Source organism: Sander vitreus, chromosome 22 (genome assembly GCF_031162955.1).
Source record: "Sander vitreus isolate 19-12246 chromosome 22, sanVit1, whole genome shotgun sequence".
NCBI lineage: Eukaryota > Metazoa > Chordata > Actinopteri > Perciformes > Percidae > Sander > Sander vitreus.
Window position 1 is genome coordinate 24,088,882 of NC_135876.1, and position 17,451 is coordinate 24,106,332.

The 17,451-nt window shown below is 43.5% G+C and overlaps 2 protein-coding genes across 2 annotated transcripts in view; both read left to right on the forward strand.

Annotated features, from left to right (window-relative positions):
* lrrc31 (leucine rich repeat containing 31) overlaps positions 1 to 17,451 on the forward strand; it is a 155,164-nt gene that overhangs the window by 82,824 nt on the left and 54,889 nt on the right. The gene's annotated exons all lie outside the window — the stretch shown is intronic.
* LOC144537531 (phospholipase D1-like) overlaps positions 1 to 17,451 on the forward strand; it is a 63,579-nt gene that overhangs the window by 33,851 nt on the left and 12,277 nt on the right. Inside the window, 10 exon segments of the mRNA XM_078281308.1 lie at positions 953 to 1,063; positions 1,153 to 1,335; positions 2,340 to 2,577; positions 6,788 to 6,916; positions 7,496 to 7,614; positions 9,095 to 9,208; positions 11,849 to 11,959; positions 13,249 to 13,337; positions 14,359 to 14,472; positions 14,845 to 14,894. Coding sequence (XP_078137434.1) covers positions 953 to 1,063; positions 1,153 to 1,335; positions 2,340 to 2,577; positions 6,788 to 6,916; positions 7,496 to 7,614; positions 9,095 to 9,208; positions 11,849 to 11,959; positions 13,249 to 13,337; positions 14,359 to 14,472; positions 14,845 to 14,894 — 1,258 coding nt within the window.

Sequence of the window (17,451 nt, forward strand, 5' to 3'; positions counted from 1 at the left end):
AGTGGTCCCCTAATACTGTATCTGAAGTCTCTTTTATATAGACCTTAGTGGTCCCCTAATACTGTATCTGAAGTCTCTTTTATATAGACCTTAGTGGTCCCCTAATACTGTATCTGAAGTCTCTTTTATATAGACCTTAGTGGTCCTCTAATACTGTATCTGAAGTCTCTTTTATATAGACCTTTAGTGTTCCCCTAATACTGTATCTGAAGTCTCTTTTATATAGACCTTAGTGGTCCCCTAATACTGTATCTGAAGTCTCTTTTATATAGACCTTAGTGGTCCCCTAATACTGTATCTGAAGTCTCTTTTATATAGACCTTAGTGGTCCCCTAATACTGTATCTGAAGTCTCTTTTATATGAGCCTTAGTGGTCCCCTAATACTGTATCTGAAGTCTCTTTTATATAGACCTTAGTGGTACCCTAATACTGTATCTGAAGTATCTTTTATATAGACCTTAGTGGTCCTCTAATACTGTATCTGAAGTATCTTTTATATAGACCTTAGTGGTCCCCTAATACTGTATCTGAAGTCTCTTTTATATAGACCTTAGTGGTCCCCTTAGGATGTGCCATTTCTGTGTCTTTAGCTTTAAATGCTATTGAGGAGGAGAGGGAGGGGGGTGGCCTTGACCAACTGCCACTTTGTTTGTTTGAAAGCCATGATGTCTCTCTCTTTCTCATGGGTGGGCCAAATTCTCTGGGCGGCAAAGCAGAGATGTCATAAAGGGAAGATTCCAGATTGGCCCATCTGAGCTTTCATTTTCTCAAAGGCAGAGCAGGATACCCAGGGCTCGGTTTACACCTATCACCATTTCTAGCCACTGGGGGACCATAGGCATGCTGGGGGGATGCAGATTAATGTTAAAAAACCTCATAAAGTGACATTTTCATGCCATGGGACCTTTAAAAAAAGTTGAGCTCTATAGCATCGTGTTTGCGTTTCCACAGCAACAAGGAGTGCGGATTTTTGTGATGCTGTACAAGGAGGTGGAGTTAGCACTGGGCATCAACTCGGGATACAGCAAGAGGACGCTGCTGAAGCTTCACCCCAACATCAAGGTGAGCGTCTTCATTTCAGGCATGTTTCCACATGTTTATCATACATGCATGTTCCCCGTCTCAATCGGAGTCTTTTTCTTCTCCAAAAGGTGATGCGTCACCCAAACCACGTCTCCTCCGCCGTCTACCTGTGGGCGCATCACGAGAAGATCATCATCATCGACCAATCGGTGGCCTTTGTTGGAGGGATTGACCTGGCGTACGGTCGCTGGGACGACAGGGAACACCGGCTGACGGACATTGGGAGTGTTACACGCGCACAGTTGGAACAGGTCTCTCTCTCTCTCTCTCTCTCTCTCTCACACACACACACACACACACACACACACACACACACACACACACAGAGTCTAACACTGACGTTGTTAGTGTCACTTGATCATTGTCCAACATGTAGTGAGGACAGGACACCTGCCCTCTGCTTCTTTATCTCTCTCTCGTGCACACACACACACTTCTACATTTACAACAGGAGACACTTTAGGTAAATAGGGGAAATAGTTTAACTAACCAACCAATATCAGCATGAAACTTCCCCAGTTGATTACTGACATTAAGACACTAAGTGTAGTAAAATAAATGTTTTCTTTCTACTATTCTGAAAGTAGACATGTTATGGAATTATATATTAAAATGTATCGTCACAAAGCTTTTCATGACAGCTTGACATTTGGGAGATTCATGATTATTATCTCCGCAAAGGAAGTCATGTTTTCGGCTTGATTTCTTTATTTGTTTGTCTGTCTGTCAGCAGAATTACGGAAAAACTACAGGCCCAATTTTCATGAAAATATGGTGGAAGGGTGTAGCATGGGCCAAAAAAGAACCAGTTCCGTCTTTGAGCATATCTGAATGCGAGATGGGTGTTTGTGATGCATTCAAGTGGTGTCTGAATAGTCGGTAAAATAAGTGCCTGACTGGGACAATTCACACTGGATTAAAATTGTGCCACAGGACATGCCTTGGCTATTATGCCTAGCTCCAGAAGCAACTATCATGTAGAAAAAATAGAATAGAATAAAACTAGAATGGCACGTGACACGCAAAGACCTCCGCCGAGGCCAAACACCCTGTGTTGCAATGTTAACAAAAGTGAAAAATAATTTTTATATCCGCTCTGTGATTCTGATCTGCTCCAAAATGTCAAGTGTTCTTCATCGGATTTATAATTAAGTATATTTTGCATGGAAAAGTCACAATTTCCATCTATTAATGAAATTAGCTTTTATTTTGACTCAACCCAGATTAACACTGACCTTGTTGAAATGATTCTCAGGCTGAAGCGACCTCTTCCAACATGGCTCACCCCGCCAACATGGCTCACCCCGCCAACGGCAGCGGTGGCGTTTCCTCGAGAAACGGGAAAGGCATTTTCACCGTGACGGACTCGGTGGACCAGCCCAGGCTGAAAGGTGTGGGGAGGACGAGGAGGAGCAGGTTCAGCATCAAGAGACACCTGCAGAAACACGGGCTGGCCCACCCTGACAGCGACAGCGACCTGGAGAGCGAACAGAGTGAGTCTTAGATTAATTTAATATGTTTAGATAATAGTTATTTATTTGTGTTGATTATTGGAGCAGAAAGGTTTTCTTGTCATTATTACTCTTTGTACAGTGCTTCCCAGGTAATAATTTGCAGCAGGTGGCTCAGTGGTGAGGTTGGCAGCAATGTTGGAGTTAGGTTGGCAGCCATGTTGGAGCTTCTGTTGTCTCGCATTGCCAGACCTTCCTCCACAGCGCTGCACAGGAGGGTCTGGCTAGTCCACACAGCATTCTGGGATGGGAGAAAAACATGCTCTGGTTTATTGGCATTTCATAGAAACGCGAACAGCTAGAGCGAGCTTCTACCATTGAAGTCTACGATAGTTTCTGTACACGGTCTTTTACCTTTTGCCTTTTTTGCCTTTTTCAAAAAAATGTTTACTTTGAGAGTGTTCATTTACAATCCGAACCACATCGTCGTAGGTGACTTCAGGCAGGTTGCGGAGAGACTTGGTCCAGCGTTATCTATCGGGCTCCGCCATTGTAAAAAGCTGACCAGAAGAGCCATATCCCCTCTCAGAGACGTTCTTCCGGTCTTCAGTTGTTGCGTGACATAGGCCTATAATTTAATTATTTATGTCTAATTTGAAATTTTTTACTTGGTCTTGGTCTTGACTCGGTCTCAGCCCCTCAAAGTATCGGTCTCGATACACTCTGGTCTCCGTGATGACTTGGTCTCGGTTTAGGTGGCTTCGTCTAGGCAAGGCAAGGCAATTTTATTTATATAGCACATTTCAGCAACAGTGCAATTCAAAGTGCTTTACATAAAACATTAAAACACAGTTAGAAATTAATACAAAATGAAAAACAAATAGAATACAGGAATACAATCCACAGTGCAGTACAATGAATTAAAAAAAAGGCAACATCAAAAAGAAAGGTCTTCAGCCTGGATTTAAAAGAGCTGAGAGTTGTTGTGGACCTGCAGTTTTCTGGTAGTTTGTTCCAGATATGTGGAGCATAAAAACTGAACGCTGCTTCCCCCTGTTTAGTTCTGACTCTGGGGACAACAAGCAGACCTGACCCAGACCACCTGAGAGGTCTGGGTGGGTCATAGCGTAGCAGACCTGTCCCAGACCACCTGAGAGGTCTGGGTGGGTCATAGCGTAGCAGACCTGTCCCAGGCGACCTGAGAGGTCTGGGTGGGTCATAGTGTAGCAGACCTGTCCCAGATGATCTGAGAGGTCTGGGTGGGTCATAGTGTAGCAGACCTGTCCCAGATGATCTGAGAGGTCTGGGTGGGTCATAGTGTAGTAGCAGATCAGAAATGTATGTATGTATGCCAGTGTAGAGACTTGAGAACTGGAGTGATGTGATCCTCTCTCTTGGTCTCAGTGAGGACTCGAGCAGCAGCGTTCTGAATCAGCTGCAGCTGTCTGATTTGATTTTTTAGGGAGACCTGTGAAGACACCGTTACAGTAGTCAAGTCTACTGAAGAGAAAAGCATGGACAAGGTTTTCCAAATCCTGTTGACACATTAGTCCTTTAACCCTTGATATATTTTTAAGGTGATAATAGGCTGACTTTGTTATTGTCTTAACAGGGCTGTTAAAATTCAGGTCAGAGTCCATGACTACACCAAGATTTCTGGCTTTGTCTGTTGTTTTTAACATTATCGTTCGAAGTTGAGCGCTGGCTTTTAATCGTTCCTCTTTGGCTCCAAAAATAATCACCTCAGTTTTTTCTTCATTTAATTTAACTACAACACTGCCGGCTAGTTTTAGTTTAAAACTAGCCATGTAGCAGCGATCCATGCCTCCATGTGTGCTGCTGTCTCAGTGTTTGTGGCCACTCTGTTCAGGTTGGGCCAACAGCGTCAGCAGCCAACACAACCTGATCCCCAGCAGGCTGGCGGAGCTGAGGACGGCCGCTCCTATTGGCCAGTGTCAGGCTGGTGAGTCGGCAGCGGTGGTAGTGTTGCTCGCCTCCCAGTGTGCTTTGCTGTGGTTTCAAACTGCATTGAACGGCCTTTGGTTGTCTGTGTGCGAGTTAGAAGTTTTCCCTCCGATGTGTCAAAGGTCGATTCAGAAAATGTGTCTTCTTTTCTTCTTGTATCTTTGATATCTATCTTTTTATGGACGTGAGCAACAATTTTGTAGTAAATCAGACTCAACTACCATTTCGTTTTCACATAATTATTTAGTATTGAAGCACTGAAAAGGCTTTAGATTTGTGCACAGCGGCTCCAAAAGATTTGATTGATAAATCTATAAGCTGAAGCAGAAAACGACAATTTTAATAATCTGTTAAATGTTTTAGGCCTTTCAGTCAAGCACAAATGTGAAATATCTGCTGGTTTTCTTCAAAACGCTGCTTAAAAACGAAAACCGTAGCAGTGTCGATGTAGCCTGAGAAAGTGTTGCACAGACATTAAGCAGAGCTGCAGCCTGTAGTCTCTCTGTCTCTGTGCTGGCACATGGCACGTGTCACTGCTGCAGTAAATCCGACGCTGCAGGTTTTTATTAGCTGCTGTTTGTTTGCCAGGCTCATCTCTGTTTGTCCTGATGTGTGATAGATGGGAAGTGTCAGACATGAACGTGAGGCAAACAGCCGCTACTATAAACAAATGAGATGAGAGAGTCAGATGAATTTCATGGAAAACCAAAAAAAAAACCTTCTTTTTGTTGTTTTCTTTGATTACTCCCCAGTTACTCCCATCATTTATTTGAATGTATTTCAGGTAAGTAAAATGATTGAAACAATGTGATTTCAATTTGCATGTCTCTGTACTGCTCTCTGAGCTTTTATAAATGTCTCCTGTGGTTCTGTCTTCCCTCCAGCTGCTGTTTTATTTCTGTAAAAGTGCTGTCAAAGCTTTTTCCAAACACCGGTATATAACTGTCAAAGTTATCGTGGTACAGACGGCGTGCTGTAAACAGATTACACCCTGGCAGAGTAGCTTCACAGCCTCCATTTTAAAGGGGGAAATAGTGTATTTTGTTGGGGACTATTGTCAGCGGCGGATGAATCCACAATTGATGCTCTAGTGAGTATTTGTATCAGCAGGACAGTGTGTGAGATTGAGTCAGAATAACCTACAGTATGTGTGATCAGGGTGATGAGGGAACATGTGACCCAGTGCAACAGTGTGGCTCATTGATGCGTTTTTATGGCAAAGAGGAAGAAGAGCTATCAAGGCAAGGCGAGGCAATTTATTTATATAGCACATTTCAGACACAAAGGCAATTCAAAGTGCTTTACATAAGCATTCGTCTTGCATTGCCAGACCTGTCTGGCTACACCACAGATGCATTCTGGGAGAGGAGAATAGGAGTTAGGATAGGAGAAAAAAAAAACACTCTGGGTTGCATTTCTTTAAACCAATCACAGTCGTCTTGGGCGGCACAAACCTCCAGACGCAGTGCCGGTTGCTGGAAGTTTATTCCAGATGTGCGGTGCATAGAAACTGAAAGTTGCTTCTGCATGTTTGATTCTGAACCTGGAGATGGTGAGAAAGTCTCAAAACGTGTGTTTAATTCGTCAGATCTTAAATCTGCTCTAAGTGATGTCACACGTTTTTTAGGCTACAACATTTTTTGTCACATACAGCAAACATCTCCTCACTATCCGCTAGCTGCCTGTCCCCTGAACACACTGTAAAAAACATCTCATCACTATCCGCTAGTTGCCTGTCCCCTGAACACACTGTAAAAAAACATCTCCTCACTATCCGCTAGCTGCCTGTCCCCTGAACACACTGTAAAAAAAGCGGTCTCTGTAGACAACCCAGGCTCCACAAACGGCAACAAAAACCAACTGTGCCAACCTGCACCACCAAACATAACAAAGGATTTGGGGGTGAGGGTGTGGGGGTTAGTGCACGGAAGGGAGGCTGAGGGGACGGGATGAGGAGGAGGGAGGGGCGAGCTAGCCTCGTTTTGTTTGAAAATACTTCAAACGTCAACAAGAAGTGATGTCACCCAACATCGCTTAGAGCACCTTTAAGATCTCAACTCTGATCGCTCAATCAGAAAGTCCCAGCTCTGCAGCAGGAACTTTTTCGAGGCCCAGGAACTAAAACCTGGACTAGGCTAAGTTGTTTAAAGGTTCCTGGAAATGTTCCTGCAGTGACGACTAGTCTTTGGAAGGTTTGTAGTGATTGTAGTTTTCATTGCATTGTACTGCTGATAAATAACTACCTCTTCCTGTGTGTGTGTGTGTGTGTGTGTGTGTGTGTTTTTAGGAAGCGGATCGGTGCGCAGTCTACAGACGGGGGTTGGGGAGTTGTTTGGAAACACGCGGTTCTGGCACGGAAAAGACTACTGCAACTTTGTGTTCAAGGATTGGATTCAGCTGGACAAACCGTTCGATGGTAGGCACATTACTAAGCTCATAGTCTCGCTTTGCCAGACCTTCCTCCACAGCGCTGCAAAGGAGGGTCTGGCTAGTCCACACAGCATTCTGGGATGGGAGAAAAACGTGCTCTGGTTTATTGGCATTTCTTTAAACCAATCACAATCGTCTTGGCCGGTGCTAAGCACCTGACACATGTATGATGTCTCTGCAAAATAGCCTCTGGAAGGAACTTGTTTTGGTGGAACGTGTGTACGTTCCAAAGTAGTTTTAGTCGCAACAGAAAACTCTGATTGGACAGATAGTCTAGCTAGCTGTCTAGATTTACCCTGCAGAGATCTGAGGAGCAGTTAACCATAGTCCTCACAAATCCACCAGAGGTTAGAACGCCAACACAAAGAAAGAGGAAGGGGACGGACATCCGGCTGAAAAGAGGGACATCCGGCAGAATTTCCGCCGGCAACGGAAGAATCCCGGAATTGAAACGTCGTCGCTATAGACTATTAAGCTCACAGTTTAACCGAAGAATCTACAGAAGAGCGGAGACGATTTATTTCCCCTCCTGTCCTACTCACATTCCTGTTTCTGCTGCTTTTAGACTTCATAGACAGACACACAACTCCCAGAATGCCTTGGCACGACATCGCCTCGGTGGTTCATGGGAAAGCAGCTCGAGATGTGGCCAGACACTTCATCCAGCGCTGGAACTTCACTAAGGTCAGAGGTCATGCCGGCTGCCCTTTCTTGGACAATTAGTCGACTAATCTGTCTTTTTGTTCTCAGTGGACTAAGATTTCTTTAGTCGATTAGTCATTTTTTCATGCTTTTCCATGCTGAATGAATTATTTCCCAAGAAACGTATGAGCACATCTCTGGTAAACACAAGACGAAATCTTATGAGCGGTAGTCAAAGTAGAATATCTTTAATCGAGGACAGCTCTATAGCATACTGAATAAGGGATTAACATAGTGACAAGACTCCTGCAAAATGTTGTGTTTTCTGTTACAGAGTCATTGAGCAAGATGCTAAAGCTTATCCTGCGTCTCCAGAGAAAATGGGTACAAATATTAAGTGATGAAATTAGATTCATGGAAGAAACAGCAGATACATTTGGGCCACATCTAACGATTAGTTTCACTGTCGATTAATCTGTTGATTATTTTCTGGATTAATCAATTCAATGTTTGGTCTCTAAAATGTCAGAAAATGGTGAAAAATGTAGATCAGTGTTTCCTACAAAGCCTGAGATCACGTCCTCAAATGTCTTGTTTTGTCCACAACTCAAAGATATTCAGTTTACTGTCACAGAGGAGAGAAGAAACTACAATATTCACATTTAACAAGCTGACATCAAAGAATTCTTACTTTAAAAAAAAAATACAAAATGACTCAAACCGATTTAATCTATTATCAAAATAGTTGGCGATTAATTTAATAGTTGACCACTAATCGATTCATGTTTGCAGTGTCTGCGTATAGAGAGATAATACAAAATCTGTATATATGAAGAGTGTCTGTGTCTTTATTTTCACAGCGTGCTGCACGGAAACTTAACCTCATGATTAACAGTGCACATACACGCTAGAAAAACAGCAGTCTTGCTGTACGTCACTTTATAAGATGACACCAGTTTAACTCTTTGGTCTGCTTGCTCTGATCTGACTCTGCAGCCGTCCACGTAGGGTTGGGTACCGAAACCCGGTTCCACGATGGAACTGGTTTCTATGCAACTGGTAGGAATCGGACCGGATTAGAACACAAATTTCGGTTCCTCATTTCGGTTCATGTGTCGACTGAAATGTTTTCCCTCTGTCGCTCCGAAACCGATGTAAAAATATCCCCCTTTCTCTGTAGTCTGTTAGCTAGCTACCGGAAATGTAGGCTACTTTTAAAATGTCATATCTTCCCTCTGGGCTCACCAAAACGGACGTAGAAGCATTATACAGTATATTTAAGTACTTTAAAACGTTAATATATTGTTAAATTTATCTATAAAAGAGCCTTTATTTTATGTCATTTTTCAGTTTTTTGGATCGGTTTAGGAATCGGAATCGTTTTAAAAATACCGGTTCGGAATCGTAAAAATCCAAACGATACCCAACCCTACATCCACGTCGCTGGAGGAGAACTCTGCAGTCGTGTGCAGCGCTGCTCTGTGTGACCTGTGTTTCACTCTTTCCTCTGTTTCTCTCCCAGCTCGTGAAGGCGAAGTACAATTCTCTGTCGTACCCGTATCTGTTGCCCAAGTCTCACACCACGGCTGGAGAGCAGCGATACCTAGTCCCCAACTGCATCCCCACCAAAGTGCAGGTTGGTACTGTTTTTGTTTTTTTAAAGATTATTTTTTGGGGGCTTTTCCCTTTATTAAAGGAGAATTCCGGTCGATTCCAACACGTAGCTCTGTTTGTAAATTTGGAGTGCTGTCAGTGGCGAGAAAAACGAAAACAATCGGTGCTGCCTACACCGTGTTGTCCTTCTGCTAGCATTAGCACCCAACAGGCTTAAACAGGGCAAGTTTTAAACTTGTTTTTAGCCTCTTAACATGTTCGAAATGTCATTAAAAGTGCCTACCCATGTGCAGTGATTCCTTCTGAGTGAACACAGTGAATCTGAGTGCAGGAGATGTGAAAGAAATGCATAAAAGTTGTGCTAATTCAGCTCTGTTTAGTTCTGGTGTTGATACTGCAAGGAGTGCTTCGGGACCGTCTACAAACTACAACACCGAAAAGAGATTCAAACATATTTTCAAAAATAGGCATATGCTTATTTTTTAAAAGTAAGTGCTGTAGTACAACTAGCAGGAGACAAGTTTTAATTGAGGTAAGTTTGGAGACACTACCTTATTTAATCATTAAATTAATAGCCTACATATGTTTGTTGTATCTCTTTTCGGTGTTGTAGTTTGTAGACGGTCCCTAAGCACTCAACTGCTGTCTCAACACGGGAACTAAACAGAGCTGAATTAGCATGACTTTTTTTCAGTAACATTTCTTTTAAATCTCCTGCAGTCAGATTCACTGTGTTCACTCAGAAGGAATCACTTCACATGGGTGGGCACTTTTAATGACATTTTGAACATGTTAAGAGGCTAAAAACAAGTTTAAAACTTGCCCTGTTTAAGCCTGTTGGGTGCTAACTGTAGCAGGAGGGTAACATGGTGTAGGCAGCACCGATTGTTTTCGTTTTTCTCGCTGTCCCACGGAGGAACCATGGGAGAGACGTCTTTTCCTCTGAAGCGTCACATGAATTTATCAGCAGTATGGGCAGAGTTAGCAATGGCTTTCAGCTGCACGGCTTCCAGGAAGGCTGCACTCTGTATCCTCGCTCATAGCTCCTAAGAGATCCATCGTCCATCCTCGCTCATAGTTCCTCAGAGATCCCTCCTCCATCCTCGCTCATAGTTCCTCAGAGATCCATCCTCGCCCATAGCTCCTCAGAGATCCCTCCTCCATCCTCGCTCATAGCTCCTAAGAGATCCATCGTCCATCCTCGCTCATAGCTCCTAAGAGATCCATCCTCCATTGTGCTCATAGCTCCTCAGAGATCCATCCTCGTCCATAGCTCCTCAGAGATCCCTCCTCGAACTTCGCTCATCTGGGCAGGAATAAGAGCTTTGAGACGGCCTTCACGAAGGAGGGCCAGAGCGACTTCCGGTTCAAGCGAGGAGATATCAAATAAGAGACTTTGGATGCAGCCTAAGTATACTCAAAGATGTCAGTATAGAGCAAATCACCGTGACGTTGCGCTAACACAAAAATCACTTTGACATAGACAAATGGCCGTTGATTTGTATTGCAGAGATACTCTATGTGAAATCGCCAAACTTGTTTATTTCTGTTGTCATGTTCATAATCATCTGTCGTCTCTGCTGTGCTTATTTTCTATCTGCTGTTTTGCTTTGCTAGCGTCTTTTTATTAGCCAACTCTGGCAGGCATTTTAGATGGCAGTGACCCTGGTTAGAATCCAACCTGCGTCCCTTTGCTGCTGCGACATCCTCTCTCTCTCTCTCCTCCCTTTCCTATCCATCTCCTATATCTAATAAAAGCCCCAAAAATAAATAAATAATAATAATAAAAGAATGACGAGAGTATATCCTGTTCATCGTCCCCATTTGCTCAGTGCCACTAAATTTTAAACAAACATTGTAATTAGGTCTACTAAATCTGCTTGACTGAGTGTGCTGGTGTCCCAAAATGCAATGCACCAAGGAAACGTACCCTGCCTTCCAATACCCATACTACCATTATACTGAAGTACGCTGGTTTTAATAAGAAGCTGTTAAAAACTCACCTGATTTGAAAGCACTTTGTCCTGTAATGTGTGTTGTGCATCCTGTGTAGTCTCTATTTGAGTGTTTCACTTCTGTGGTTGCCTTTTATTTAGTTTTTATTATTATTTTTACAGGACGTTCTTTGTAAGGGCAGCTGCGGTACGTAGTGAAAGTAATAAAGAAAAAGTATGCGATTTGCAACACAGCTGCTACTTTTTTTCGCGGCTGGAAAAAATGAAAACCGATTGGTGAGAAGGCTTTAGGAGGATCGGAGAAAAATACAGAATATTTTAGTAAAACACTTCAAGCATACAACGCCATATTTTTCCAATGGTTGTCTGCTTGTGTACATCTTGTATCATTACCTTTTGGGACAAAACCATAAAGGTAATGTTAATTTCTTATATGCTAACGCAAGAAAAGTCTAGCTTTTCTTTTATTTTTACATTACTCATTTAGTATGTTGTATAGAATTGCATCAGAAAAGTATTTTGTTTTGTTGCTCCTCTCCAGTGAAGAAATAAGTGGAGTACTATCACATTGCAGAGTCTCAAGAGCCAAACACAAATATTTTGTCGAAGTGAAACTAACTTTGTTTGCAAAGTGCAAGTTCAAGCTTTTATTTACACAAATGTTTTCCTGGTGTCCCTCCCAAACTCACTGTTCTCCGTTCCCTCAGATCCTTCGCTCGGCCTGTGACTGGTCCGCTGGCATCAAATACCACGAGGAGTCCATCCACAACGCCTACGTCCACGCCATCCAGAACAGCCAACACTTCATCTACATAGAGGTACTTAACCGTCTCCTGTACAGCCGGAACAAAAGCACCATCTAACAGCAGCATTGCCGGTCCCACAGTTTAACCACAGTTCTAAACAGGGCCAGCCCTATGTTCCCACAGCCCTATGTTCCCACAGCCCAATGTTCCCACAGCCCTATGTTCCCACAGCCCTATGTTCCCACAGCCCTATGTTCCCACAGCCCTATGATCCCACAGCCCTATGTTCCCACAGCCCTATGTTCCCACAGCCCTATGTTCCCACAGCCCTATGTTCCCACAGCCCAATGTTCCCACAGCCCTATGTTCCCACAGCCCTATGTTCCCACAGCCCTATGTTCCCACAGCCCTATGTTCCCACAGCCCTATGATCCCACAGCCCTATGTTCCCACAGCCCTATGTTCCCACATTTCTAGGACATTTTCAAAATTAGGTCTTGTGTTCTTTTCAATTTAAGCCCTATCCTAAAAGATTTTTTAGGGTTAGGGCGATAAAATCTGATACAAATTTATGAATAAGGAAATGTGGGAACGTAGGGCCTAATTTTGGAAAAAAATCTTAGAAATGTGGGAACTGTGGGAACATAGGGCTGTGGGAACAAAGGGCCTAATTTTTTATCTTAGAAATGTGGGACCATAGGGCTGTGGGACCATAGGGCTGTGGGACCATAGGGCTGTGGGACCATAGGGCTGTGGGAACATAGGCACACTCCTGTTCTAAACCAGTGCAAGGGTATTGTTGAACTTCAGGTAACCAAAGCTGCAACAATTTTGCCTCAAGCTTTGCAGAAAGGAGCTTTTTGCAGCCAGTTAATACACACAACTGGTGGGTAGTTCATGAAGAATGGGGGTGTGCCGATTCCTTGTAAATATTAAAAGCTGGGTCAGTTCTGTGACTGGCTTTCAAAAGAAACACTTGCCAACCCTTGCAGGTATAATTTATTGTCATGTTGGGATGCCTCATTCTTTTAATCAGCACATACCTAAGTGGTTTACCGTTGGCTTTCTGCAGTGATCTGATTTCGTAAAAGAGATTTAATTCTAGAAACATGACTTCCCAGCCAGTTTCTCTACCATATGTATGGTCCCTGGGTTTTGTTGGCCTTTTGCTTGTTTCAGGGATCTTTTCAACAGGTAACACTTTGTATAAACTGCTTATTCCTTAGTTTCTAGAAAAGCAATTGAAGAATGAATTTTAGTTTGTGTCATTTTTTTTGTCATTTTGCAGCGTAGAAATCTGACTCAAGACCGGAACAAATGTTGTTCATTTATAAACATGTATGCGTGTGTTTGTCTTGCAGAATCAGTTCTTCATCAGCTGTGCAGACAACAAAACTGTTTTCAACAAGATAGGAGACGCTATTGCAGAGCGCATTATCAGAGCACATAGGTAACACACTCACACACACACACACACACACACACACACACACACACACACACACACGCAAATATTTAATTAGAGTAACACACACTTTGTAAACTTTTATATGGCAGCTGTGTATATTAAGCCTTACCTTGAAATGATTGTCACACGATGTGCTCTCTGGCTTATCATGAAATGATTTACCAGAAACACAGGACCTCTGCATGCACACACACACACACACACACACACACACACACACACACACACACACACACACACACACACACACACACACACACACACACACACACACACAGTATATGGAACTAATAGACTGATTTTGTATCATATTTTGTGTTTTGACTTTGGTCTCTGTGAAGATTAATTTAAGTGTTTCCCTATTTCTCTGTAATGTTTTGCTGTCCAGGTAATGCATCCTGCACTAAATGCAGGAAAACAAACCACACACACACACACACACACACACACACACACACACACACACACACACACACACACTTCTTCAGTATAAACAATCCAGGGTGCCTTTTCTAAATGTCCGTCTGTCTTGTTTCTCTTAGTGTCGGTGTAAGCTGATATTAAGGAAAACATTGTTGAAACAAACTTGCTGGTTGTGAGTGTTGAAACAAAGCCATGTCTTCTGTTGTTCCAGTTTCTCTGCTCTCTCCGTCTCTGAATGAATCCATTGTGTTGTAAACCTGTTAAACTTTGCAGTTATTTAGAAGGTCGTTATGATTGTATTCTCAGATCGGATGAACTGAAGCGACCGCTTCCTAACCTTCCCAAACAAAAGATAAGAGCCAGACTGATGCACTGCATCAGCCGATTTGAACTCGGCCTCAACAACACTGTGAACGTGGTGTGGTGCTTCTTATTCGTTCTGATAATCTGAGTCAGCATTTGAGGAGTTGTTCTCGCTCCTCCGTCCTCACTGTGCCTTTGGTTTTGGACTCCTACTTCAGCTGTAAAATAAAGAAATATATTAATAATGTCGTCTCTGTCTGGTTTAAAATGTTTTCAGGGAGGGTAAAAGGTACCGAGTGTACGTGGTGACGCCGCTGCTGCCGGGCTTCGAGGGAGACATCAACACCGGAGGGGGCAGCGCCCTCCAGGCCATCATGCACTTCAACTACAGGTGTGTGTGCGTGTGTGTGTGTGTGTGTGTGTGTGTGTGTGTGTGTGTGTGTGTGTGTATTCCTGTTACGAGAAAGCTGCCATGAAGCCACCTGCTGTTTGAGTTTGTTTGTTGAGGGTTAGTGGAAGGAGCTAGTGATAGATTACAACCACACCCTAACTGTTTAACAACAGTGCTGTAAACCCTGTACATATATGTGTGTGTGTTTGTGTGTGTGCGCCATTCCTTTCGATGCTGACATTCATTGCCTGTATTCTTGAGTAAACACTGGATTGGCCCTCCCCTGTCAAACACAGTGACACACAAAGGCTTGTATTGTGAGGAATGTGGATGTGCTGCTCTTCCAACTCTCTGTCCCTCCGTCCCCTGCAGGACCATGAACAGAGGAGAACACTCCATCATCTCCCAGCTCCGGAGAGAGAGTAAGTCAGAGAACCTTGTGTTTCCACTAGGGATGCACAGAATCCAGGATTTGGCTTCGGATTTGGCCAAATATTGGGCTTTTTGACGGGGTTGGGTTTCTGCCGAACCGAACCCTACACTTGCACTACGCGCGCTACGCTGGTCGACGTAATGATGGCGCCGTTGATTACGGGAAGGTGTTTACGTAGGTGGAGCTTCAATGCAGTAGGCTGTGAGGAAGTGGAAATGGAACTGGTGAGCAGAAAAAGTGTTGTTTGGCAGTACTTTCAGTCAAAAGAAGGCCATTCAAGTCCAGCTACATGTTCAGTCTGCAATGCTGATTAGTCTGGTGGTGGCGAGGACCCTAAACAATACACAACATCACCGCTGTTACAACATCTGGTATGAAAGCCGAAAGAATACGAGTTGTGCATGAAGGAATCTACAGACAGCAGCCAGAATGCAGCAACTTCAGGTACGGCAAAGGAAGGACAGTCACAGATAAAAACTGGTGTTAACCAAACGACCATTAGCAGCTTTGCTATTTCATTAACGTGTTTACTGTGTTAATGGACTGAGGATGGGAGGAAGATTCGGTATTCGATTTCGGATTTGGCAGAATCTTAACCAGTGGATTCAGTATTTGGCCAAACCCCCAAAATCTGGATTCGGTGCATCCCCAGTTTCCACTGTTGGACTGTGAGCTTGTGGGCCGATGTTGCACTGGCTGTATGTAGCCACATTTTTACCATACATTTTTTTAGATCTTGGTGGTTTTTAATTTAACTAATTATTAATAATAGTAGTAATAGTACTTAAACCAGATGAAGGATTTCAGTCATCGGCCGTCTGGATCTTCAGTTACCATAGAAAGAAGTTGAGCAAACGTTAGCGGCAGCTCGCTCGCAGCCCCTCTCTCCGCCGACAAGTTAAACAGCGTTGGAGAATCGCTGATTTTTAGCGTGAAACTGCTTTACGCAGTGATTTTCCCAGTAGAGTTTAAGATAGGCAAACACATTTCATTTCGATGCTTTTGTACTTCCTGATATTGTGTAACAGCTGTACAGAGTTAACATAAGTAAAGTGCTTTTAAGTTCATTAAATTCTCTTTTATTTGTCTAAACTGATGCGAGAACCAGAGCCCTTTCCCAATTCCCAGTTTGTGCATCCCTGATTCCTCTCCCTGATTCCTCTCCCTGATTCCTCTCCCTGATTCCTCTCCTCTGATTCCTCTCCTCCTCTCCCTGATTCCTCTCCCTGATTCCTCTCCCTGATTCCTCTCCCTGATTCCTCTCCTCCTCTCCTGATTCCTTTCCCCGATGACTCTCCTCGATTCCTCTCCCTGATTCCTCTCCCTGATTCCTCTCCCTGATTACTCTCCTCGATTCCTCTCCCTGATTCCTCTCCCTGATTCCTCTCCTCGATTCCTCTCCTCCTCTCCCTGATTCCTCTCCCTGATTCCTCTCCCCGATTCCTCTCCTCGATTCCTCTCCCTGATTTCTGTCTCCTCAATTCCTCTGTCCTCGATTCCTCTCAGTGATTACTCTCCTTGATTCTTCTCCCCGATTCCTCTCCTCAATTCCTCTCTCCCAGATTCTTCTCCCTGATTCTTCTCCCTGATTCCTCTCCTCGATTCCTCTCCCAGATTCCTCTCCCTGATTCCTCACCCTGATTCCTCTCTCTGATTCCTCGATTCCTCTCCTCACGTCTTGGTCCCGCCCACAGTAGCTCCGAGTTGAGGAAGGGACTCGAGGAGAGAGAGGAGTCGAGGCAACAGGCATTTAACAAACCCAAGACATCTCTGCCTCGAAGCCGTCATTAAAAGCGACGTCAATTAAATATGACGTGCAGCACTACTGCATCAGCTGTTCACTGTTTCGTCATACGCTGTATTTTATGATCTCTGTCAGAGGAGCAGAAGTGTTCATGACAAGTTCTATATTTACTTTCAATTCAATTCACACCATGGCAAAATGCGGTAAGAAAGTTTGGGGGTCGTACATCGGTGTGTCCTCGGTTATAACTCCTCGGAGGAGCCTCCTCGCTCCTCGATCGTTGCTCCTCAATGTGCATTTTAGGAATTGGGACGTCCTTCAACATGGCGCCCTGAGAATGATTTCCGGGTCACAGTTATCAGTGTTAAATTACAATTATACTACAACAACCTTGACCTTAAAGAGTAACAGCAGCTGAAAATCTTCTCACCTTCTCTCCTCGCTGCAGTGAAGTAAAAGTGTCCTCGAAGGTGTGTCATTACACCGTGACATCACTATTGTGCAGTTAAATTCCCATTACTATGACAACAAATTCCGTTTCAAATATTCCTTCTAAAAAAAACACATTTTAATACACATATTTTTGCACATTAGGGAGACATAACAAACATAACCATTCAGAACATTCAGAACCAAAAATATACAGTAACTGCTTGGTGTGTAGATGAAGATATAAAGCGCTATCTGTGCAAGAAAAATGCTGGAAATATAGAAGTGTTGGATGAGTGGGAAGTGCTCCGTAAAGCCGCCCTGCTGGATATATAAAGCCTCTGTATGTACAGCTGGAGGGCATGTACAGTAT